We start from the raw sequence: 26,887 nt of genomic DNA on the forward strand, positions 1-26,887 counted from the left end.
TTGAGGTAGAAGTTTGACCATGGACAGCAGGAGCTAACAGTACAGCTCCTTGGAAAAAAGGGTTTTCTAACACCTTTTCAACAAAAATTCATTAGACTCAAAATTCTTACCAGGAAAACTTTTTGACTTAAGAATGAGTTACTTGTTGCTAGCCAGTAAGAGACAAAACAAGAACTGGTCTAGTAATTAAGTTAGTATAACTTGGCTATGATTCCTTGCTTGTACAGAGCTCAGAGCAGGGATTTGAACTTGCCTCCTGGAGAAGCTGCTTTGGTCTTAAGCCGTTGGCTGTTCTTGGGAATGTACACATCTCAAAATACTTGGAAATATTTCATACTTAAATCTAAAAACTTCAAGCTAATTGGGTGCTGACAAATCCATATGTAGGAGCTTGATTAACTCAAAGCCTAGATGTTTTTGAAAGCAACTTATGTTAGTGCCATGGCGTTTGAAGATATAAGAATATAATTGTAGGATGTCCTAGCTTAATCCCACAACCACTAGTAACCAGAGAAATACATATTCAGGGTCCTCTGATGTCTTAATCACTGCAGTTTGATAAAGTGTGCCTGAGTCACAGCCCTCAGTAATCCCCATGTTACTTGTCCTGAGTATGAGGATGAGTTACTCAACATCAGTCCATTAGCTGTTGGTTTGTTTTTTTTTTTCCCATTGAGTAAGCTTGTTCTCAGAAAGCTGAGAAAGTTTTTATTGGTGGTTTTATTAATCTTAGTAATTTAGTGGGTAGGTGAATTGTCATTGCAGATCAGCTGGTGACTGATAATTCTCTTTCCTTTAACAGACTTGGGAAGATCCAAACCATACAGATAACATTACAGGATGTTGTGGGGATAATGATCCTATTGATGTTTGTGAAATAGGTTCAAAGGTTTGTCTTAACCTTGACATATTAAATTAATCTTGATAAATTTAATAATTTGGTAACAACTTATGGAAGAGAAGGGCAGATGGAAAACAAGAAAAGATGGTAAGAGTCTCAGGGGATGACAAAAGTATGAATAGGATCTCAGGATGAAATAGGTAAGGAAATGGTGGATTTTTAAAAAGGAGGGGAAAAAAAGCAGGATTTGGTAAAGTCTGTGTAGTGTATAAAAGGGAAAATAAGAGAACACCACCCTGAAATTCTGTGGCTGGACATTGAGTTTTGAGTGAAGGAGGAGGGGGGTAAGGTTCTTGGGGGAAGGAAAAGATTTCTTTCTTTTTCCTCTGTTATCAGTACTGGAGCTAGGAACAGGTTTCTGAAAGATGAGGAAATATGACAGCTTCATGCACATAAAATTGCAAGGTCAGACCCACAAAGGAGGTAGGTTTGAGTTTTCTTATGGGTGCAAACAGAAGTAGATCCTTCTTCCCTAGAGGAGAAGACAGGAAACTGTTGCAGTGTTGCAGAGTTACGAGGTACGGAGTGGGTGGATGAAAAAGAGGTGCAGCAAACGCTATTAGTAGGTATAGGGGAAAGGTTTAGCTCACTGAAAGAAAATTCTACGTATCTGGAGGCAGCAAAGAATGGAGCAATCCTCTGTGGTATCAAAGGTGAGGTTATGAAACGGATGAATTTGGAAGAGGGATCTCTTGGGATATTTTAGGTAAGGAAAAATTTAATTGATGACCTCAGCAGAGGTGGCTTTATTTGAGGAAAGGAACCTAAAGCTGAATTTCAAGGGATCCAGAAAGAGTTATAAAGGGAGTATTAGCTGGTAGGGAGAAGGTTCCCAAGAGAATGCAAAAAAGAGTCATGCTGATATTCCTGGGGAAGGGGTGTGTGTTCATATGCATATATTGGAGTCTAGAGGAAGGAACAGCAAGAGATAGATTAAGACCAAAAGTTGAGAAAGTAGAGAATCAAGAGGCAGGAAGGAGTTAAAAAATGAGTATGAGATACTTTTGACTTGCAGTTTGGAGTGAAGATCAAGAAGGTGTAGAGGAAGTAGGGTGGAAGAGAAGGAAAAATTTTCTAGCTTGTGTTGTCTGCTTAAATAAATGCTGACTGGAGAATTGAGGGTTAAAGAACAGCAATGATGGGAGAAAGGCTAGTAATGTTAGAGATGTGTACGGGGTTGACAGATCTATCTTGTAATTCTGTTAGCTGCTGGTCAAACACATAGTAAAACTATTTTATCTGTAGGGTAAAAGAGAAATTCTATGTAGTGTTTTCCAAATCTTTGAGATTATGTTCTGTTTCAGATTCATTCTTCTGGTGAGATTGTTCAGGTGAAGGTCTTGGGTGTTCTGGCTCTTGTTGATGAAGGAGAGACAGATTGGAAGATAATTGCTATCAGTGTGGATGACCCAGAAGCTCAGAAAATCCATGGCAAGTATTTTTATCTTAATGCAATTTACATCAGCAACTTACACAGTGGAACAGTATCTGAGTTTAGGCCACCCAGGACAAGAAGAGGCAGACAGCGGAAAGACGAGACTTTTTCGGTGCTGTTTAAATCAGGTGCTTCCTTCAAGGAAGGCGTATGTGCTTTCACACTAAGCTTTTGGAAAGATTCACTTGGATTTTCAAGAGGACCTGTCATGCAGAAAGCCTTTTGACTTCTGAAACACAGCTGCCTTTGAAAATGACCTCTTAAAAATACAGGCTTATCTCTTGTGTAATAGTGCTTATTTACCCACTCAGATTATGTAGCACACTGCTATTTTCCATGTTGAAATTGTTTGTTCCTTTTACATTTGCAGGCATTGTATTGCATTCTGAAAAGGACTATAACATTTCCAATGTTTTGTCACTTGTAACTGGGTTACTTCCAGGGTTTGTTGCCTGGTACGAACAATGAGGTTTCACCTTTTAGCTTGAAAATTTGCAAAGTAAACTGCTAACGCAGCTCACCCTAATATCAGGCTTGATGATGACTAGCTGTGCAGGGGGAAGTACCCTGTCCAGACTTGTCCTCCTTGTGACCATGCTTCTGGTATCCAAGTGGAATTCAAGTACTAAAGTGTGTCTTTGTGAATAGCACATGAGGTGTAGTTCTGCTTGCAGACTGTTCATTAATAAGGCGATACAGATGGGTTAAAACTGCGGGGAGTTAGGTTTTTACAGCACAGGTAAAGTGCAGCTTTTCCCTGGATAAATGGAGGTTCGCTTCCTCAAATGCAATGTTGCTGGGAATCATGAGAATTAAGTGACGAGGTTTGTCTAAAAGTTAGCGATTCTTATGAAACTGAAAACCATCTGTACCATCAGGGGTATGTATGATCAGAGCCTACTCTGTGTTGGTAGGGAGCAGCAAGGCACAGAGTAGACTTTCTGTAGGAATAGAGCTATCCACTAGTTTTTTAAGGAGTTCTGTTTCTTGAGCATTGAGGCTTTTTCCTGGTTTCTGAATGTAGAGTAAGTATATCGCTGGACTTGGCCCTTCAGTCTCAGTTTTCTTGTAGGTTGCTTTCACATGGAGAATACTTGGCTTGTGGGGAAAGAAGGGTAAAAGATGAAGTGAGGAAGGGGGAACTCTTGGGTTGGGGCTGATTAAAATAAGGGGCAGATGAATTACTACATAGTGTTTATGAGTCTTTAACTACTTTATCAGGGACTAGGAGTTCAGTTTAAGAAAATAGTAAGTAATAGTTTGTTGTTAATGTTAGTATCAATTTAAACCTCTCTATAATGTGCAGTGAAATGATAATACGTGTCAGTAGTTAAAAGACAAGTAATTAGCACTTTATTTCTAGACACTGTTCTGTTTAACCTTTTTTCCCTTAACAGTTTCTGAGAGAGTTTAATCAGAAGAGTGAGTGAGAGAATTTCAAAGGAGTCTACTAAGTGGGGGTAAAACTGGGACAGTTATGCCACTGGGTTAAGTAGCTCTATTTGAAAGCTCTCTTGTTTTGTTTTTTTCAGGTAGTGACTGATTTGTAAGCTGTGTTACAGCTTTAGTTTGTTTGGGAGTGGAGTAAGAGTTTTAGTCTTGTTTAAAAAAAAAAAAGAAATAAAAAAAGAAAAAAATGGGCAAACCATTGCCTGTAGTTGATGCCTGTGTGCCTCCTTTCTTATCAGAGAATGAGAATAGATGAAAAACTTCAAGAAGAGAACTGTCCTTCTGAGGTTCAGAGAAGTGCAGAAATATCATCCAGTTTAATATGATTTCCCTTTGGGATTGGAGTTGCAGTCCAGTATTTACAAAAGGAAAGAAAAAGAGGTGTGGGGGAGAAAGCCCCCATCTGCTTTCACAAAATATGACTAGCTTGCAGTGTTTAACAGCAATCTTTCAGTCTGAAAACAAACAAATCTGTTGGAGTAGTCAGTACAATATGTCCTTTTATACTTGTTTTTCCCCCTTCCCAAAGATGTTAATTATTTCAGCACAAAGGGATAGCAGCTACAGATAAAACTGGTATCTCCCTCAATAATTGACATGCTGCTGTGTTACGGTGGTGGCCTCCTAGGGAAAGATGAGGCTAAGTGTTCCCTTCTAAGTCTGTCCAGTCATTTTTGTATCGTTTGCTAAACATTTTGAACTGGACTGAGAATTGTCACATGTGCTTTCAGCTCAGTATGTGCACAGCCCCCAGTGATCATTTGGAAAAGATAATTCCGAGACACCAGAGTGGTGATTACTTGCAAACCTCATCCTGAGCCCGCGTAGTGTGTTAACTCCTCCTGCTGCTTTAAGCACACCCCAGGTACTCTGTGTATTCTCCTTCTGGGATTGTGATCATTCTCGTAAGTGCAATTGATTTTCTTGAGTCTTCACAGAACTTAAAACTGAGCAGTCCCAACTTCTGAGCACTTCTCATTGTTTATTCTTAGCACTCCACTGTACTGTGTCCTGCAGGCATTTATTGATAAATACTGGTTTAAATTGGAAACCCTGCCTAGAACTCTCTCTTTCACACAGAGCAGTGAGAAACTAGTTTATACTGACAATACCCAGGAACGATAAGCAATGCTTAGCACCTATTCAAGTGAGAACTGTGTCATCAGTGGGAATAGCAGGGGCTTAGTGTCTTTTTGGACTGAGTTTGGAAGGTAAAATGTTGGAAATTATAGCATTTCATGGTGGTGGGCATGGGAGCAATCTCACTCCAAGTACAAGCTGTATGTCAGATGCAGGTATCTGTATGAGAGAGTTTCTTTTAGACTAAAACGAGACATCTTCAGATTTATCTATTTCAGTAAGATCTGTCTTTGTGGCTACCTGAAAACCACTGTGGTGTCTTTTTGCTCAGCCAGTTGCTAGGCAGATGGCCATTAGCAGACCAGCAAAACAACTTCAGACCAAGCAAGTCTGGGAAAGGGCCCAAAAGCTCCCTGCACACTGAAACACTAAATCCTGGTGGTATAATAGGCCTGGCTGCTTTTTTTGTTGTTGTTGCTTTATGTTTGTTTGTATTTTTGTAAAATACTAGCCAGGAGAAGCAGCAAAATCTTGGAGTGGAAGGGTTGCTTGTCTGCTTATCTCATAATTTAGATTTAATTTAATATATTGGAATTCACATACACATCTGATGTGCTTTACAAGGTTGGGCTCAGAAAGGATGAGCGATATGTTCGTGCTGCAGTTTGTTCTAAATGTATATAGCATCTTCATGTTGGACAAGAGGTTTTACAAATCACTTGCAGTTGAAACAGAAGTGTGTTTTAAGCAGCTTCGGAAAAGTCTGACTCTCAAAAGGTCATCTTACCTTCCCTGAGCAAATTGGACAAATCATATATGCTGGATGGCATTTTGGAGGTGATTTACCAGCCTGGAATCTTAACAGCTGGTTTTTGCTATTGCGCACTGGAAAGATGCCTGGCTATATTCAACAGCAGTTGGTGATGTCTGCTGGCTTTGTTGTACTACCTTTTGCTGGTACCAGTATAGTTAACTATGCTGTGTTGCCACGCTTCTTTTCCAGTGCGCAACTCAGGATTGGCTTTTTGAGTTAAGTGATCAAACCCTAAATGGCAAAACCAAAGCATATTGCGTACTTCGTACCATATATTGTTACAGACCCTTGCATGTGGGTGTATTTATATGCAGAGCAGCAGCAGAGACCCTGAAAACCTTTGTTGTGGATTTGTGTAAGCATTCAATATAAAGACATTAATTATCTGTACTGAGGCTCCCCTCCTACTCCCTCACACCATGCTGCACAAAATACACGAAATGCCTTTATATGGAACGTAGCTGCTGCTTCCTGTAAATGTTTATAAGATGTTATTAAAAACATATGTCCTCTCTTCCCACAGACCTTGTTTAGAAAGCTTGCTGCAAGCATGTTGTTTTAGCTTTGCTTGCAAGAAGCAGCATCTGTTGTACTAAAAATGGTAGTTTTGTACAAATGCTTTTGTTGCTGTCTTTTGTAAAGCCAGATAGAATTGGGATGTGCGTTTGCATTGGCTCAGTCCCTTGACAGAGAGCTAGCAGAAGTTGTTTGTGCCAGCATCTAGAGATTCTCCTTATTGAGACTAAACTGCAACCCTTAGTGTGATTAGCCATCTCTTTTTAACTCTTTGTGGTTAACTTTGGTGCCCAGAAAAATGGGACCTATGGTTGTATGTAGGCACTATGAAGAAATTACCGCCTAGAGTCCAGTGGGTATGTGCTGATTACATACCTGCAGGAGCCTGACCTTTCTGCTCTGTCACTCTGAGCAGGGCTTGCTTGCAGAGGTGAAACCACATTAGGCCAGGTACATGCTTGCTACTCCCATACTTGCTCAATCCCTTTTGACATCAGTGTGAGAACATAGCTCTAAGGGAAGGTAAGCAGTCAGGGTCAGAAAAAAGTGTCTAACAATGTCTGCTGCAGAAAAGGCATCCTTTCTTTTTTTTTAAATCCTAATATGCAGCTAGCTTCTATAGATCTTAGTGCAGTAAATCACTGTACTGCTTATCATGATTGTTTCTTTTACCTTTCTTTGCTTATTCTTCTGTTGTCTGAGTATATCCCAAAGATTCTTTCTGGATTTCAAAGTGGAGGACAAGCTGTCTTTCAAGCTTTTCTATGGTGCCTTTTAATGAACTGAAGAGGTAGCTGTTGAGCGATGCGAGAGCTGCTGTTTTCCTTGTATTTTGTGCTATGTGCCAACTCCACAGCAACAGGTTCAGTTGTTTGGGGTTTTTTTTCGGTTGTACTGTTGCACTTTTTCCTGCTGCTGTTTGCACCAACTCCCATTATAATACAGATGTTTTGGTTGAGGTTTTTTTCTTCAACCATTTAAGCTTCATTTGGTGCCCAGTAGCTGTCCTTCGTGATAAAGAATAGTGAAGTGAAGTATGGGGTGAAGGAGAATAACTTGCAAAGAACCAAAGAAATAAAAGCAACCACTGTCCCCCCATCTTAAGTCCTCAAAACCAGAGTATACAGCAGCCAGTACTTTAGGGGCCGTATAATGCTGTAGCCTGATACTGTGTAGTCATTTTACCTATATAAGGTATTTTTCTGGTAGAGAGAGTGTGAAATTCAGAGAGATGATTCTATCCATGAAGATGGTCATCCCTATCTTAAGGAGGAAATGAAAACCTGTCCCTATTAAAATATTTATGAGTCCTTTAAAGAAATATAAACAAAGCCTATAAATAAGGAACAACAGATGGGGAAGGGCGCAAGTGTCAGTTGGTAGACAGTAAAGCACTTTTGATGAACAGTTTTTATGGGAGTAGGAGGCAAATAACTAAGTAGGAAAAATGGAGAAGCAGAGTTAGGAGAGAAGTTTGCTGAACAGGAACCAGAAAAAAGGAGCAGTCTGAGAAAGTATACTTGAATTTAAGTGGTGTCTGGAAATGGAGACCTGGAGTTCATCCACTGCTGGGAGCCAAGGAAATTGCTGCAGCACCCGGGTTTGCTTTACAGACTTGAAGAGATACTGTCTCTTCAACAAGTACTAGACATTTTGAGTTCAAACCTCACAAGAAGAGGAGATGACAAGGGCTCAATATGGGAGGCAAGATTCTCCCTTGCTTGCAGAGAAACAGGATGATACATTAGAGCCCTGAAACCATTTTGAATTGGAGCTGCAATTTTATTAGTGCCCAGATTAAGCATCCTGCCTCCAACCAAGACCCCACCCTTTTCTAAATCATTCCTTCTTGGTTGGTCTCACCCACCCCAGTGAAAGGCTTCTTGTATTCTTATTAAACATGTATTCCAGCTAGAAGACCTGCCTCTAGCACAGCCTTATGTGCCCTTGCATTTTTCTGGGATTCTGCCAGTGAAACTCCCTAATGTTCTACAGGCAGATGGCCAGCAGCCAAGTTCAAAATGTGTTTTACTCCAAGTCCATAAACACGTAGCCCTATTAAGTGCGTGCAGAAGCAAAAATTTACATAGGATGCTTCAAAGTTTTACGTTTTATTCTTTGCGTAGTGCGTGATCCAGTGGAATTTGGGAGTGGCATCTATCAGATGCCTATGAATACTCAGCGTATCTTCTCACATAGGCTTGGTCTTACAGTACAGTCCATGCATCATCTCACTTGGTGGTCTACAGAGAATTGAAAGGTCTGTAGCACAAGACTTTTTCCCTGTCTCTCTTTAGAAATACTTGAATGTCTTTGTTAATGTTCACAGACTAGATTTTAAAAAGACATTTAGGCACTTAAAGATGGAAAGCACATGACTTGGTCAATTCTGTGGACTAAGCAGCTCTGAAAATCTGAGGTGTAGGACTGGATAGGCAAAAGAGTATCCATGAAGAATCATTGCCAACTAGGAGATGTCAGTGAGTGAGGTATATCTATGGGAGAACAGAATGTAGTAGCCAAGCAGTATGGAGAGAGAGGAAGAGATGGGATGAGATGCCCGGAAGGGAGAAATGAGCAAGTGACTTGCAGAACACTAGAGAAGGAGAATAACACCATGGAAGGTGGCCTGGACAGAGTAAGGTTATGAAATACCTGGAAAACTGCATGCAAAGCGCATAAAAAGTCAGCTCCCATTTCCATCAGAAGTGACTGTAGGAGGGAAATAAATGGAAGGAGAAGGATTATACCAGCTACAAAAAATACTTGGCTTCCAGAAAGGACAAAGTCCTCTATTGTATCAAAATCAATTAAAACTGTATTGAAGGCTTTTCCATGTAAACATATAACCAGAGAGTTAATTTGCCAAGGGGCTGATAGGACCACCTCGTTGCAAGTGACAGGAGTGATGGTGGTCTCACAGGACAACCGGGTAAAATTTGATATGTGCAGCAGAAGTAAACATTTAAGATCATGAACTGCATCTTTGCTATGGCAGTATAGTCCTCAAGCAGAATTACTGTGTGACTGTTTAATCTCTCTGTACCCGGTGGGGCAATGTTCATCTCTGCTTCCCAAGGGTATCCTGCAAATGGCATGCATTCCTTTTTGTGTCCTATTCCATTTTTGCATGGTAGGATTATAGAGGTAAAGGTAGAATTGGCTTATCGTTGTGCATAGGCAGATATCAGGGGGTTATCAGTAGAGTTAGTGTTTACTGCTCCTGGCACATATCTGTCTTGTATCTCATGGGTTGAATTTGGAAGGAATGTGAGCAAAGGGATGCCTTTAGTATAACTTTGAGACGTCAAGCCTGTATTTTGTTTTGAGGTACTGGTTTAAAAAACTGTGTTGAAATTGTTCTTACTAGCTATTCTTTCATTATCAAAAAATGCCTGTAGTCCCTGCAGTTGCTGGGGAAAAAACACCTCACTGAATAAGTATTGCAAGAGGTACCTGTTGAGATGAAAGGCTATCAATACGGCATTTTCTTCCTCTCCTGTCACAAGTGTGGTCCTTTTATTCATTGTCCCTTTGGGTCTTAATTAATGAAGGACAGGAGACAACTGGTTTACCTGTCCAGTGTGGTTGTGAAATCATAAGATACCAACTGTGGGCAGCTAATGTAATAAAGTGAAGTTCCCCAGTGACTTTGAAAGTGCTCAGTGAAATCAAATGGCTTGCAGATCCTTTACGAGACTTAAAAAAATGAATGTTACAAGAATTGTGAGTAAAAATCACCAGTTGTTTGTTTGGTTTTTTTTTTCTTTTCTTTTTAACTTACAGATATTGATGATGTCAGGAAGCACAAACCAGGTTACCTTGAGGCTACAGTTGACTGGTTCCGATTATATAAGGTCCCTGATGGTAAACCGGAAAATCAATTCGCTTTTAATGGAGAATTTAAAGACAAGGTGAAGATAATCTAAAATTAAAGAGGCATCTTTCTGTCTCTGGCCTCTTTAATACATCCTAGAATTTTTGGAATTGTAAAAGAGGAGGTTTAACAAAAAGAATTATATGTGACGGGTCTTTGAATGCAATTTATTAAGCTAGGAATAAATGATGTTTGCTGCCTTCCATTTTATTCAGTGAGAATGCATAGCTTAAAGGCCCCTTCCAACCCAAACTATTCTATGATTAACAGAAGTCTGAAAAAAACATTCAGTCCTAAACCTGATGACTTACATATGCATCTGTATGTTTGTAGGTTTTTTTGCCCCAGCATTTTCATTCCCTCTGTCAGAGGAATGGACAGTTGTCTTTTCAGGTATTTTTTCAGTCTTGGTAGGTAAATTCTCATATTTTTTTAAGGCTATGCAGTTTAAGACAGACAGGTTGCGGATTTTTTCATATTTGGTATTTGCTCAACATACGTTTTTTCCTGGTAGTTCTATGTAAAAACATTTGAGCTGTTTTTGGCTTGAAGGCTGAAAAAATATTTTTCCCTTTTTTAGAAAAAATGAATGGTGTGTTAAACTATCTATAGTAAAAATGGCCAGTATTTGAAAGGAGAGTGGACCTGGGAATAGACCTTGCTGAAGAAAATACCTGGATTTTTCCAGAGGAAGTTGGGTGTGATTTGAGTAAAAGTGCTTTGCAAATTGTGTATTGCACACTCTGTACACTATTTTTGGTGAAGAATCACAGGTTCCTCATGAATGATGTCCATGTGTCAGCTCGTTCACGCTTGCGGTGTGCTATCAAAGTTATAAAATGCCTTCTAACCAGCACACACATCTTTACATGTTTTGTCTGGTTGAAGAGATGCCCTGACTCCCCTCTGCACTAAAACTGTCTTTTAAATCAATCAAATGTAGAGTTGTAAGGCTTGATAACCTCATGTCTCCCCTATTCTCTCAGGAACTCCTCTTGGACATTTCCCTGCTGTCTAAAGGAGAGGATTGCTTTGTAGTGACAGTTTAACAGGGTATATCCCTGTCAGGCCATTCGAGTTCAGGCTTGAGGCACTAAATGCCCGGAGATAGCTGGTTTGGAGCACTTGAATAATTCTCAAGCATTTCTGGAGACCCAGGATGTGATGAGGCAGCCATGGCTGTGCTCCAGCAGCTCTGGTGAAGTTCACAATGTTCCAGTGGCATTTTGCCAAGTCGCTCCTTGTTAGGAAATATGAATGTTCTGTTGGCAACTTTTTACAAGCCAGTCTAGATATCATCATCTGGACACTGAGGGCTTATTTTACTTTATTAGTTTTTTTTGAAGTTTTTTCATACCCACCCCCAATATTACTTTTTGTTTTTAAACAAACAAAAACTGTTAAGCAGCTGACATGTTACGTTGTTGCAAATGCTTAAGTAGATGATTGGGCAATTAATGAAGTAAATGCGAATCTTGCCACTAGAGGGGAAACCTTAACTCTGACCCTGATGTGCACGTGTAACAGAGGAGTCATAGCTCACACACTTTGTCCCATTTAGATGCTGGTACAGCTTTCTACAGCTGTAGGTGTCTGATTAACATCTAGTACTGATTTCATTTTTTTGGTACAGCTTTTGTGTTGTCTGGCTGTGGACTGAGAGAAGGTCCTGAATGTGTTGCCAGTGTATTTAACAGATAGTGAAGTTTGTTTCTTTTCATAGAAAAGGATGTTCTATTTTCCAGAAATTTAATGAGGCGTCAAAGGAGGCCCCTTAAAATAACACATGAAACAGTATTTCTTAATAAACTAGTTCTGTGGCTTTTTTTCTGTTTAATAACATTTTAAATCATAAAACTTTTCCTTGATGTAAACTAGGATTTTGCTGTTGAAATTATTAAGTCCACCCATGAATACTGGAAGGCTTTGCTTCATAAAAAAGCTGATGGAGGCACTATTAAGTGGTAAGTATCCAGTCATGTCTTTTCCTCTTTGTATGGTGCTAGTACTGGTGGTATTCAACATGTGTCAGCTGCACGTGAACTGCTTAGATTTTTTACAGAATCATTAAGGTTGGAAGGGACCTTCAAGATCATCAAGTCCAACCGTTAACACCACCCTGCCCCCTAACCCATGTCCCAAAGCGCCACATCCACACAATTTTTGAACACTTCCAGTAATGGTGACTCCACCACCTCCCTGGGCAACCTGTTCCAATGTTTGACCACTCTCTCGGGGAAGAAATTTTTCCTAGTATCCAGTCTAAACCTCCCCTGGCACAACTTGAGGCCATTTCCTCTCGTCCTATTGCTAGTTACTTGGGAGAAGAGACCAACACCCACCTCACCACAACCTCCTTTCAGGTAGTTGTAGAGAGCGATAAGGTCTCCTCTCAGCCTCCTCTTCTCCAGACTGAACAACCCCAGTTCCCTTAGCCGCTCCTCATAACACTTGTGCTCCAGACCCCTCACCCGCTTCATTGCCCTTCTTTGGACACACTCAAGTGCCTCAATGTCCTTCTTGTAGTGAGGGGCCCAGAACTGAACACAGGATTTGAGGTGCGGCCTCACCAGTGCTGAGTACAGGGGCACAATCACTTCCCTACTCCTGCTGGCCACACGATTTCTCATACAGGCCAGGACACTGTTAGCCTTCTTGACCACCTGGGCACACTGCCAGCTCATATGCAGCCGGCTGTCAACCAGCACCCCGAGGTCCCTTTCCACTGGGCAGCTTTCCAACCACTCCTCCCCAAGCCTGTAGCGTTGCATGGGGTTGTTGTGACCCAAGTGCAGGACCTGGCACTTGGCCTTATTAAACCTCATACAGTTGATGTCGGCCTATCGATCCAGCCTGTCCAGATGCCTCTGCAGAGGCAGATGCCTCTCCCTCCAGCAGATCAACGCCTCTGCCCAACTTGGTGTTATCTGCAAACTTACTGAAGGAGCGCTTGATCCCCTCATCCAGATCATTGATAAAGATATTGAACAAGACTTTGAGAATGACCACAATATTCATGGTTTCGATTGATAATTAATTGATAGTAGACTGTTTGACTTATTGCACCTTGTATGATGATTATTTACTGGTAAGTGGTTCCAAAAATATATTGATTATATAAAAGTGACATAGATTACTTCAGTTTTTGAGAAATGGCCCCAGAGCGTTTGTTCAGGATCATTTTGGGAGAATCTCAGTATTCCATGCAAATCCTCTTGTGACTGTTTATTCAATCCTTCCATGCTGCATTGCTGTGATCAAAATTCTTTTTTCTTTCTATATTTTTTAGTTGTTCTCTGGAGTGAGATAACCATATTATTGTTCTCTAGTAGCCTTTGGCCTGACCTAAATTAAAATGGACTTTATTAAGCTCTCTGGACTGGTTTTCCTTGGCAGTTCTGGCACCAGAGGCCCTGAAGAGCAGGCAGGTATCTTTGGTGCTTTCCAGGGGCTGTAGATTGCCATTAGCTAAACCAGAGGGCAAAGGCTGTGGGGGAAACTGCACTCACATAGTCCCTGTCATCTTCTGCTTTATTGGGAAAAGGTGACTCTCTCGGAGCTGACTGATCACCTTAGCAGTTGGACAGGTTGATAGGTCTACTTTAGCATGGCAAGAGTACTGTAGGATAGTAGTCACATTTTGGTCTTGATAATTTCAGAGGCACATTGAGCTTCATGTTGACAAAATTAAAAAATAATTAAAATTGCAGTTTTGCTTTGAGGAAATAAACTTATTGCCTCTCACTGTGTAGGACCTTAAAAAGTCATGACCAAACTCACTTTTGGTGTGAAAGGATATATATTCATAGGGGAACATTTCTGCAAAGTACTTGGTCCAGAGTTTGTCTGCTCTCTGGAAGGAGTACGGGTATCTGCTGCTTTATGTAGCAGCAGAATTTTGACCTGCCAGAAGCATTGACTGTGAGCACTGCTTGCAATAATCTAGAACTAGTTAGCTAATAGCACAGCCTAAAAAACACCTCAAACCCAAAGAGACAAAGAACACCCCTCCACACCCCAATTCCCTTCCAGCATTACTGGTTACTTTGTGTTTTTTGACTTCCTCATTTCTTGCAGATACACATTTCTGAGCTTTATATGTGAAGGTGGTTTTTTCCATAGGTGCTTAATTGTGTGTGTCTCTTTTCCACTGATTGATAAAACATGTTTTTAATTTTCTTTTTCAGTACAAATGTTCTGGTGAGCAGCAGCCCATTTTGTTGCAGTGAGGAGGATGCCCAATCGATTGTGCAGTCGGTAAGGACAATATTTACTTTTTTCCCTTCCCCTTTTTAAAAGTGATTAATAGGAAAAGAAGATTCAGAGCTCCAAAACTGAAATAAAGTAGCTAAACTGAAATGGTCCTTAAACAAAAACTTAAGGCATAAAGTAAAAGGAAGAGCACAGAAGTTGTTGGGGAAATACAAGCGTTATATTAGAAACATTTCATTGCAGTGGTCCAGTTGTGCTTTCTGGCAGGTTCATTACTGTTCTGGTGGGGTTTTTTTGTTTTGTTTTTTCTCCCTCTGCAGTGCTGTTTCTTCTGATCCTGAACAGCAAGATGGACTGCAATTTGTATCTAGCCTGCTGTCTTCTCTGTCTCTCCTGTTGCCATGAGTTACCACCCAGTGTTAGAACCCATTGACTAGCTGACTGTAGTCCCTAATCACTAAAGGGATCCTTTGTCTACTTGCATAATTAAATGCATTGCTGTAAGAGAGGGGGATGCTTTTTTGAATGTTTCTTAAAGAATGCCTGTCATATTGTGAAAATTAACATAAAATTAAAACATGCAGGTATCCTGTTCAGACGAGAAAAATGTCCTGCAGGTCTGATGCTTTCATGTGCAAATGTTAGTGGAGGAGAATTTTTTCCATTTTAAAATAGGCTAGTTTGTATGCCAGAAATTAAGCAAAGTTACCAGAAAATACATGGAGAAAAGTATCCCCAAGTATTACTTTTTAAATTTTATTTAATTTTAGTTAGCTACTTAACACAGGCCATAATTGAGCCTGTGCTCATGACCACATCGGTGTGGCAGGTATTTAGCACATGTGCATGGCTGCCCCAGCAGTCAGTGTTTTGCCCCAGTAGTCACAGTAATTATGCAAGTTCAGGTGTCAAAGGAGGTGCCATCCACTGTCTGTGGAGTTAACATTCCAACCACGTTTCTACTAAGAATATGTTGTTCTGGGTGGTGTTTTGTCACAAGCAGATAAGACTGTCAGTTGCAAAGAAAAGTTGGTTTAAGTCATAAAGAAGTGTCAAACTGTTTTTCCTATTCAGGTTTCTTGCTTTCAGCACTTCTTTAAAACTACCTTTATGGTTGCACTTCTGAATTTTGATTAATGGGACTGTAAGTTTTAAACGAAAGAAAAACTCTTTTTGGAATTCAAATATGTTTTTAGACATGTCAGTCACAGCTATAAGCAAATATTTACCTCCTCTGTATGTTCAAATTTATAATAACTTTCAGTAAGTGTTTAAATGCAACTACAATTTCAAGCTCAAACGTATTTGGATGGTGACAAACCTGCACAGGAATATTTCCTTTTGTGTTCTGTGCTGTTTGTACTTTGAAGCATGTAGAGTAAATAATCATCTGTTTAAAATGGCAGTATCCATTATTTTGTCTCTTAATAACAAATCAGAATTCTTCCTATTTTTGGGGGAGGTTGTTAGTAAAACCAGTTCGTAAAATAGGTACCTTGTATCAAACTTTAATGTCTTTTTTTATTATGACCACTTGCCGCCTTATCAAATATTATCACTTCATGGCTTTTTTGTGCGTCACATTCTGGTTTTGTGAAGTTGTCATCACATACTCCTTTCCATCATTCTGTTTCAGTTCAATCTAAGTATTTTACTTGTGTCTTTGTAGGCTACTGTTCCTCGGTACTTTTCAGACAAAGAAAAGATGCGATACTCTCTTAAATACTGTTCATACAGCATGCAATTTGAACCTACTACAACTAAAAAAAGTGAAAAGCTCTTGAAATATGAATGGTGGACAGTCAAACTGTAAATATAAGCAGGGAAGTTGACTTGCACATTTTAAGCAGGTATCTTTACTACACTGCCCACTTTGGTTGTCAGGCATTCATTCCAAACTGAAGTGAAAGTACGTGTGTGTTGGCTGCAGAATTTTAATGGCTGTGGTAATTTCAAATGAAAGCTGCCTGTGTCTGTCTGGGTGGTTTTTTTTTTTTTGTTTGTGTGGTTAGTTGGTTTTGTGGTGTGTGTTTTGTTTTTTTTTTTTTTCCTAACTAAAAGCAGATACATTTTTTTTCTAATTTATGTCCATCTATTAACTTCTGGATAAAAACAGAAGAATGCGAGCCGAGGTATAGATTTTGTATGCAAGTACAGTGAGAAACATACTTCAGCTATTGCAAAATTTCTGAGCTACTTGTGCGGTGCGAGCTGGTTCCCTACAGTTCTCTTTCCTGCATCAGACTCCAATTACGGAATTTTTGAGTGGGTGATAGTTGCCTTAAATCAGGTATATTGAGTTCTCAAAAAAAAAAACAAACCCAAACAAACAAACAAAAACACAACCAAAAAAAAAGCGCCCACAAAAAACACAAACCCAACACCCCTCCCATACCCAAAAGGCAACACACAGTATTGTTATGAACCAATTTTTATCGTGAGCAAGAGAACTGTAACTAAGAACCAAATGGAAAACAAGCAGATTTTTACCAAATACTTACTAAATTATGCACTAATCATAATTTCATATGGATTTTGATTGGATAGTTCCCAAGATAGTCCTGTTAATTTCAGTAGGATTTATTGTGCTATTATTTGACCTTTCATTATTTCAGAGATGTGGGACTAGAATGGATTGTCTGTGTTGGGGAACTTCCACTCCACTGAGTTAGTTTCTAGATGGTGGGCATGTGTACTGTCATCTGTGTTGGTGGCAAACTAGAAATGATTCTGCAGCTGTTGAAGTTGCCATGTCCAGTAAATTCCAAAGAGACAGAAGATAATCTGTGCATGTGAGAACAGATACTGAACATTTGAACCAGCCAAAATTACACCAGCCCTCTGCAACTACAAACCCAGTTGAGTTTTAACAGTGGGTAGTGAAAATTTGTACTGTTCTCTAGCCTCTGAAAATTGTTTCATCTCTTTCCAGTGTTAGTGTATGTTAGAAACTGAACCAAGGAGGAATAGAGCTTTGTAGCTGAATGTGGTGGTGCTAAGATGTACTGTTTATTTCAGGCTTCTAAGTGTTGCCATCTGTGAAAGTGACCAGGACAGCCAAACCTTTGTTTAACATCAATCCCCAAAACTGCTTGCTCACTTGCTCTGTGAAGAAGCTGTTGAGGTCTTTGCAAGTTGGAAGGTCTCCCAGACAATCTATATATAGTTAGTAGAGCAGTGTTTCTCAGACTTATCACATAATTCTTTCCTTATAATACTGGAAAGTGAACTAGGAAAGCTTTTCTAGATGAGGTCTCTTTTGATAAAATGCAGAACAGTGTCTTACAGGGGAAAATATTTGGCATTTCCTGATAATTTAAAAAATCTCCAACAAAATTTGAATCTATATTCTTACTAATGCATTTAAAATAATTCAGATCCAAGCCGGAAAGTCTGTTAACTGCTTTTCTCCCTCTGTGTTTTCTGTGAGGACATTTCCATTTGGAACTTACGGAAGCAGAATTTTCTGTTCAGTGGCCAGTTGTGAAAAAGATTGGGGGGGGGCGGGATTTGCTCTGAGTTTTTTTGGGGGGGAGGTTGTTTTTTTGCTGGTTTTGGGTTTTTTGTTTGGGGTTTTTTTGTTTTGTTTTGATTTTAAAGTATCTTATTTATTTGTTTTTTTAAACAGTGTACCAAATGGAAGGGTTGTGTAGTGAAGAGATTCCTGGTTCAGTGGCATGAGTTTTAGATCAGTTCCTGGTGGGAAGATGCTGAGTCCTTATCTCAAACTTTCTGAGCAGTTACACCAGAGGTGGCAGGCACTTAATTATACACAGTGACCACTGGTTCTCCCTGCCTTATGAAGTAAAGCTTTGGTTTTACTGGAGAGGGAGGGGATTGTCTGGTGTTAAGGCTCGGAAGATGCTTTCCATAGAGCACAAGCGCTCTTGATCCCCAGGTGTAAGAAATCAGGAGAGGATGGCAAGAGACCAGCATGGATGAGTCAAGACCTGCTGGTCAAACTAAAGGGCAAGAAGGAAATGCACAGAAACCGGAATCAGGGACAGGTATCCTGGGAAGAGTATAGGAATGTTGCTCGGTTGTATAGGGATAGGGTCAGGAAGGCCAAGGCACAGCTGGAGCTGAACTTGGCAAGAGATGCAAAGAACAACAAGGGCTTCTACAGGTAGGTCAGCCAGAAAAGGAAGGTCAAAGAAAGCACACACCCCTGATGAAACGACTGGCAAACTGTTAACAGCGGCCAAGGAGAAGGCTGAGGTACTCAACAGCTTTCTTAACTTGGTCTTCACTGGCCACCTTTCTTCCCACACCTCTTGAGTGGATGGACCTCAAGGCAGGGACTGGGGGAGCAAAGTTCCTCCCCTGCAAGAGAAGATCATGTTCAAGACCACCTGAGGAACCTGAACATACGTAAGTCTACAGGACCTGATGAGATGCATCCCAAAGTCCTGAGGGAACTGGCTGATGTAGTTGCCAAGCCACTCTCCATGATACTTGAAAAGTCATGGCTGTCAGGTGAAGTTCTGGTGACCAGAAAAGGGGAAGCATTGCACCCATTTTTGAAAAAGGTAGCAAGGAGCACCCTGGGAACTACTGACCCATCAGCCTCACCTCTGTGCCTGGGAGGGTCCTGGAGCAGATCCTCCTAGAAACTATGGAGGACAGAGAGGTGATTTGAGACAGCCAGGATGGCTTCATCAAGGGCAAGTCCAGCCTGCCAAACGTAGTGGCCTTCTATGATGGGGCAACCGCGTCAATGGACAAGGGAAGAGCTACCAGTGTTGTCTATCTGGACTTCTGTAAGGCCTTTGACACGGTCTCCCACAACATCTTTCTCTCTAAATTGGAGAGAGGGATTTGATGGGTGGACATTTCAGTGGATGAGGAATTGGTTGGATACTGTCATCTGGAGGGTAGTGGTCAATGTCCAGATGAGAGACTGGTGATGAGCAGTGTCCCTCAGGGGTTTGTACTGGGACCAGTACAGTTTATATCTTCATCAGTGACACAGACAGTGGGATCAAGTGCACTCTCATCAAGTTTGCAGATGACACCAAGCTGGGTGTTGTGGTTGACACACCTGAGGGATGGGATACCATCCAGAGGGACCTGGACAAGCTCAAGGCATGGGCCCGTGTGAACCTCATGAGGTTCAACAGGGCCAAGTACAAGGTCCTGCACCTGGGTCAGGGCAAGCCCCTGTATCCATACAGGCTGGGGGATGAAGGGATTGAGAGCAGCCCTGCTGAGAAGGACTTGGGAGTGCTGGTGGATGAAAAGCTGGACATGAACTGTCAATGTGCACTTGCAGCCCAGATGGCCAATGGTATCCTGGGCTGCATCCAAAGCAGCGTGGCCAGCAGGTCGAGGGAGGTGGTTCTGCCCCTCTACTCCACTCTCGTGAGGCCTCACCTGGAGTTTTGCTCTGGAGCCCTCAGCGCAGGAAAGACATGGACCTGTTGGAGCAGGTCCAGAGGAGGGCCACAAAAATGATCAGAGGGATGGAACACCTCTCCTGTGAGGACAGGCTGAGAGAGGTGGGGTTGTTCAGCCTGGAGAAGAGAAGGCTCCAGGGGGACCTTACTGCAGCTTTCCAGTACTTAAAGTGGGCTTATAAGAAAGATGGGGACAGACTTTTTAGCAGGGCTGGTTGCAATAGGACAAGGGGTAATGGTTTTAAGAGAAAAGAGGGTAGTTTCAGACTTGATATAAGGAAGAAATTTTTCACAGTGAAGGTGGTGAAACACTCGCATGGGTTGCTCAGAGAGGTGGTAGATGCCCCATCCCTGGAACCATTCCAGGTCAGGTTGGACGGGGCTCTGAGCAACCTGATCTAGTTGGAGATGTCGCTGCTCATTGCAGGGGGGTTGGGCTATATGACCTTTAAAGGTCCTTTCTGACCCAAACTATTCTATGATTCCAAGACCTGGATTAAGTTTGTCATACTGGCACATCCTTTCAGACCAGTCACATAACCCCCCATGCAGGTAAAATTACTCCTGGCTAAAGTGAGAATACTACTGGTTTTTTCCTTCCCTCCTCACAGGCTTTGATTTGTTCTTCAGTGGATCGAGCCCCGTGCCTGCTCGGAGGCAGGCAGGCTGGCTCATGAGGGAATTTCATAGCAATACTGCTCAGTCTGAGTGCTGCACTTTGCTAAGCCCAGGTGTGCAGCTTCTGGGTCAGTTTGCCTGTCTGCAGCATACTGCAAGGTTTTCATTAATGTCTTCATGTGCTGTTAAGTAGTGGCAGGAAGTTCCACCTGTTGGTGTGGAAGACATGGGTGGTCACTGTGCAGCTTTGTTCTCCTGAAGCTTCAAACAGCTGTAAACCCTGCCTTTGAGGTTGTTTCTTTTTTGCATGGTTCACCTGAGTGATTACTCCTGGGGTTATCTGCTTGGGTAACTGTAGTTGCGGACGGCTTGTGTCATGGCAAAGGCCAACACCCATGTGTTTTTGCACTTGATTTGTGTGTGCGAGTGAGCGTGGCAGGATTCCTTGTGCTGAGATGCTCTTTGCTTTTCCATCAGTTACGTCAGTGGGAAAACTGGTCTTTTGTGAGGAGCTGACGGAAGGGCAGTAGAGGATTGTTGATATGCAGGTAACTAGCATCCTTATCATGAGGCAGGTTGCTTCCAGCTCATGTTAGAATTGGCTTTAATTTTGTCCTTTAATTAATAGCACAAAACATGCTGTGTAATACTGCAGTTGAATAATGTTGCATCCAGCCTTGCAGTAGACCTGGACTTGCAGACCTACATTTTAAAATGACCTGTCACTTTGCACAGAACTGAATCCTACTCTGTCAAAATGTGGTTGTAAAAGAGTTTGATTGCACATTTGTTTTTAAAAGTTTGAATATATGTAATGTAAATTGTGTGTATATACTTTCACATGTGTGCCTCTATACTGAAACACATATAGCAGTGTAATTGGAAAGGGATTTTTACTCTTTATTATGTAAACAGCAAATCCTGTTACCCTCAAAGGCAATGCAGTAGGAAAATCCTTTTACATTAGGTAAGATGTCAATCTATCGCTTATTATTAGTGTGTTTGATTTGTCATTTATGAGCAGCCAAGAAATTTGTACAGTAGTTACAGGGAGGGGGGGAAAAAAGGAAAGTCTGTAAGGTAGAGATTGTCCTGTGGGGACAAAAGAAAGTGCTGCTTTTATTAATACCTCTTGACTTCAGTAAAATAGTTTTGAGTTTGGGTGCTACCTGTGAAACTTTAACTTAAACACTGATATGTTGGTTTGAGGTTTGTTTGTTTGTTTTGCCTTTTTTTTTAGGCACCAGTGCCTGTGAATGGAGATTCCATTTCCCCAGAAGGTACGTTTTTCCCCAAATGCCATGCGATTTCTTTAATTGTTTGCTTTAAAAATTGACATAAAACCTGTAATGTTGAAAAAAGGTGATTTTATGCGCATGAGAATGATAATAGTTATATTCTGTCAGACTGTAATGCCTGTCTCCTGTTAAATAGAATATGGGCAGAAATTCGTGGATGGTTTGTGGGAGAAGATGACTTTGGAGTATGAGTGAAAGTGTAGTCCACATAAAAAGATGAGAAGAATAAATTTTTCTGTCACTGATCATGGAAGGCAAATACATGACATTTATCCTTTTTAAAGAAGAAAGTTGCCTTGCCTTAGTTTTTGTCATTCCTCACAGTAGCAAGCTAATAAACAGTTCCTTTTCCTAAAAGTGACATAACCATACTTAATTTTCAAGTGTAAATTTTAAAAACAAAATTCTCTTTCACTGTTATGACTGTTTTTCATGTTAACAGAACATGTTTTTCATCAAGAAAAAAGAATGCATCCTACATTTTCATTTTTATTAACTACTGAAAAAAAAAAAGAGATTTTTCTACTGACAGGAACTCTAGAGAAGATGTGCTTTTTGAGATGGAGGGAGTTACAGAAATACTAAGAGAAACTTAGTGATGAGTTGAGTTCCAGATTGTTCGCAAAGTAACATCTGTGTAGGCCATGTCATGGGAAAGCAGTCTGCATTCCATTTGCCCTTACATGGCATGCCAATAAATAGCATTTGTTTACTGAAGTATTACATCTCAGACCTCTGACAGACAACTGAACATAATCTCCCTGATCTTTGATGTTTTCCAGGGATGTTCACGTCAGTGTTGGAACTTGTTGCAGGATTGTTTCAGCCAAACTGTTGAACTGAACAGATACTATTTTGAGGCCATGTTTTACATAGGCTGGGGATAGAAGTATACCCAGAAGTATGGTTAAGGGAGGGGAGATAACTGAAAGGGCAGAATGTGGCTTTTTCAACTGTTTGTGTCTGGCTAGTCATATAGAACTAATGTTATTCTTGATGTGTGTTGTGTGTGTGTGTGTGTTTTGTTTTTCTTTTTTTTTAGTTGACTCCTGGCACTTTTTTCCCAAGTGATTGTCAAAGTGTTCTGAAGCTGCATCATCAAATCTTAAAGTCATCCCTTTTTTGAAGACAGGTGAAAACATTAATTGTTGGGTTCCTGTTGAAACAACTTTTCAACTTGTGTAAACCTTCTCTCATGTAAATAAACACTGACATTATAAAATGAATGTTTCCTTTCTATGTCTGTCTTTGTGCAGGGTGGAGCAGAGGGAAGAGGAGGACTTGCTTGTTTGTTTCTGAGTCTCAGAACTCCAGAATTTCTCTTATCCACTCATGACTTGTAGTATCACATGAGGTGGGAGATAAGGTGTCTTCAACCTTGTTCTCCAGATTTTGGAATAATCCAGTCATCGGGTGCATAGAAGACTGTGACTTTGTATCTTAGGGCTTGTCTGGCCACCCTGACTGTAATCCTTTTCAAGTAGACAATAATCTTTATGTAATAGTCTTAGCAGTTTACCATGTTCTTTAATGTGCGACTGTGCACTGTTTCCCGAGTTGTATTCACTTTTGTGCCCAGTTGTCTTTGCATGCTTCGTAGAGTTATCAGCAGAGCATACTTGCTTTAAAAAAACAAACACAACTTCACTCCAAAGAGTAATTCAACTAGGAAGGGGTAATGCCATAACAATTGAAGTAAGGATGCACGTGTGCTCTCTGTACTACATCCTGTGTTGATAACTTGTGTATTTCATCACACAGGAAAGACTTTCCTTATGGAAAACTTCCATTTTTAGAATTGTGTATGCCCAAAGGCTTTTGATAGTCCTCAGTCAATGAGATGAGATTAATAAAATTTATAGAATTGGGCTTTGTGCTATCATGGTAAAAATATCTGCCACTTTTTCTACTGCAGGGTTATATCTGACCTGTCTGTACCCACAGTGTTCATTAAAAACAGAAACAAAAGAAACGAGCTGTTAAGTAGAGAGAGAGGAAATGATAATATAGGTAGACAGCTTTATCCACCTTGTTACTGAGACCAAAGGTGAGCGTTATCTGCTTTGTATGATGACTGAAACAAAGGTTAATATTACTGACACATGACAGAAATGGAAGATAAAGAACTGAAGAAGTTAGGCTGTGGCTTGCCAAGCTTTTGCCTTTGGGAATGCTTTTATTTTTAGGAGATGATTTTCCTGGTTCAGAGACTTTCCTGTAGAATATTGTCCAGTGTATAAGCACCAGTCCTTTGGGAAATCTCAGTTTGGGCTTCAGCACTTAAGAGTAGATGGAGTTCTTCCATCTGCATAGAGTTTTGCATTGTTTTATACACAGAGTTTAGCTGTGGCATGAAAAATGCAACATAAAACCTCAGATACTAAGGACTACTATTTTTTTTTTTTTTCAGTCAGGAGATATTTTACATCCAACATACATTTAGAGTACTGATTTTCCATACTTTATTTTACACTTTAGAATTCTAAGTACGTGCAGCATTATACCCACAGAGATAATAGCCTTTTTTTTTAAAATAGAGTAAATGTTTCCCTAGTGTCTTGGGTTCATGTGTAGCCTCTCGGTATGAGATCAGTATGGTTAGAGGTAAGCTCTTGCAGTGTGCAGAACAGCTGCTGTATTTGCCCCTATGGTGGTACATGTAGGAAGCTTACTGGGCAATGAAGGGTACTGTGTAAAATCAGTTATCTTCCCTATACAGTGGTCACTGCTGTCTTTTTTTTTTTTTTTGAGACATAAAATGAGAAGTTTATGCATATGACAAACAAGTATTAATTGCAGGCATACCCATGCTGAACTATTAAGAGTAGGTCAGAAGTTACTTCATTTTGACTTCAGATATTTTAGTAGTGTTTTTTAATTTATAACTATTGATGGCATGTGGTTAGAAATTCAGAAGGAGAAATACATTTCCAGATCTGATTAGACTTTGTGCAAGAAAATAATAGTACTTGGGAAGGCGGAAAATTGAAGTGATCGGAAATGCCCAATACTATCATAAATTTGAAAATGTTGAAATACTTCTTGCATGTAGAGTATATAAACAGATGATCCTCTTGACTTCAGACTACTTTCAGTGTGTTTATATACATTTTCTAAAGGTTTTTTCCAAGTGGGATAAAAAGATATACTGTTACTTGTAGCCTTGTTGCTAAAATATACTGAATGCTACTGAGGTGGATTTCAGCAGTGAAGCATAATGAAATAGCTGTGGAGAGAATGTCTGATAAGAGGATTAGGGAGTGGGACAGAGAAACTATTTTTCAGGTCTCCTCAGGAAAAACAAGTGTGTGTAATAAACACATTTTTTATTTTGGCTTTTTTGCAGGCTAGGTCTTCTGTTTGTGTTTATATGCCTAAATTGTTGTATTTAAAATCAGTTTCATTGTAGTGGGAAGCTTAGTGTAGCAGTGTCCATTTCTCAGTAGTTTTATGAAAATAACTTTTTTATATCTGATAGTAATATCTCCTGGAAAGATGTCTTGAAGAGAAATAAACATCTCCCCCCACTCGGAAATAAATCCATCTTGACTGTGTTTTCTGTGTTGAATATATAATACTCATGTATGTATTTATTTCAAGGATACCTTTGCATCTCAGTTTCCTTATTTTGTCTGTTTTGGAGAAAAAGGAGAGGTTACTTCTTTTTCCCCCTCACTATGTGATGGTGAAGGTTCTTTTTACATATATGAATCATTAGCTGCTGCTTGAAATAGTACCTGTTATGGACAATGGAGTCCACACTTCAGCCCCCCAGTCAAAAATCGGGTTTGAATTTTACTTACGTGGAGATAATGTTGATTATTGTTTAAAGTGTGAAAACAAAAGGATTGTGAAAATAGTGTGCTATTGTCACTGTTAGGATGTTATTTTCATGCTGTTAGTAACAACAGACATTCTCTGAAAACCCTCAAAAGAATAGAAAGTAATTTTGAAGTGTGTTTGGGAGAACTGTTCATAGATGTTATGCAGGGAGAGTGCCTTACCATAACTTGCCTGTGGTTGCCACTTGTATTAACACTTGAGAGCTATGGCATGAAGCAGTCCTAAACAGACCAAAGTTATTTCATGCTTCCCTTTGCTTTTACTGGTATTGAATCTTTTTAATGGGTTTGAGTTCCATTTTAGTTCAGTTAAAAGGCAAAACCAGTATTAAGTCAGTAGGGTGCAAATTTTTTTTGTCTGCCCTTGTTATAAAGCTTAAGGTGATTTCTCACTAGGTTTGATAATCAGGGTTCTACACTCCCCATCCCCCAGGACAAGAGATTGGGGATTTAATGAACAAAGAGGTGAAAAATTAGCTGGAAGAGAACAAAAAGAATGGAAGACAGATCTAGGAGGTTCAGGCAAATAAAAGTAATGAAAAGAACATTGAGTAGGAGTGACTGAAATGCTTTCAAACAATTTTGCCTAAATATTGCAGCAATACATAACAGTGCTGATTTCACATGACTGAAGAGGTCAATAGGATGCATTTGTCAAGGAAGAAGAATACTTACCTACCACACAGAGGTTGAATTGCATGCCCTATGTGCCTGGAAGTAGTACTTTAATCTTGGTCTCCCGAGTGTGGGAAAACAATGGAAAGTAGCAATTCTGTTTATTGTTGAGTTGACTTTCTGGAAGCCTCTTGGGTTGTGCAGAGATGACGTGGGTGCTCAGCAATGTTGACTGACTGATCCACACAGAATCTGATTTCTCTGAGCAGCAGGGTACTGAGTGTATGCAGTGCTCTGTTCCTGAATCTATGGATGGGGTCTAGAGGGTAGACAAAAAAAAGCCAAGCTCACTGCAGTAGATTGTCACTTTGTGATTACTTGTCGGCTTTGGCTGATTAATTCATTGCTAATTCTTGTGGCAGAAGCTTTTAAGTGTTCTGGAGCTATGGGCAGAATTCAGATGTTGCTGCATGTTTTCTCTCGATCTGATAAGTTACAACTGAATCGATCTTATCGGTGATTCTGTATGCTAAGTCAGAAGTAAGATTTTTGCTGATGGTATGATCTACTCTAAGGGTCAAAAAAGGGTTTCCCTTTGTAAGGTAAAATGCAGAAGCCAAAAAGCATTGCACTATTCTGTGCATGAAGAGTGTGCCTTACGTGCCAGCACACTGCTGCCTGTCAGCTTTTTCCAGTTTCTAGATTTTTCACAGATGTCACCAAGTTTAATACTAACTTTTTTGTTTATTACCTTTGGAAGAGTAATACTTGCATTACCCGGGTATTACAGCACACATGCAAATTTATGTGTTCAGTTGCACTCCTTGTGGTTTG

At 40.3% G+C, this 26,887-nt stretch overlaps 1 protein-coding gene across 1 annotated transcript in view; it reads left to right on the forward strand.

Moving 5' to 3' along the window:
• The window catches only part of PPA2 (inorganic pyrophosphatase 2), a 39,613-nt gene extending 16,654 nt beyond the window's left edge, over positions 1-22,959 (forward strand). Inside the window, exons 6-12 of the mRNA XM_081999016.1 lie at positions 803-889; positions 2,206-2,332; positions 9,982-10,109; positions 11,951-12,036; positions 14,260-14,329; positions 21,539-21,578; positions 22,639-22,959. Of these exons, the coding sequence (XP_081855142.1) occupies positions 803-889; positions 2,206-2,332; positions 9,982-10,109; positions 11,951-12,036; positions 14,260-14,329; positions 21,539-21,578; positions 22,639-22,667 (567 nt within the window). The 3' untranslated portion in view covers positions 22,668-22,959. The remainder of the gene's footprint in view (positions 1-802; positions 890-2,205; positions 2,333-9,981; positions 10,110-11,950; positions 12,037-14,259; positions 14,330-21,538; positions 21,579-22,638) is intronic.
• Positions 22,960-26,887: the final 3,928 nt, after the last annotated feature.

Source organism: Phaethon aethereus, assembly GCF_964289735.1.
Source record: "Phaethon aethereus genome assembly, chromosome: 4".
NCBI lineage: Eukaryota > Metazoa > Chordata > Aves > Phaethontiformes > Phaethontidae > Phaethon > Phaethon aethereus.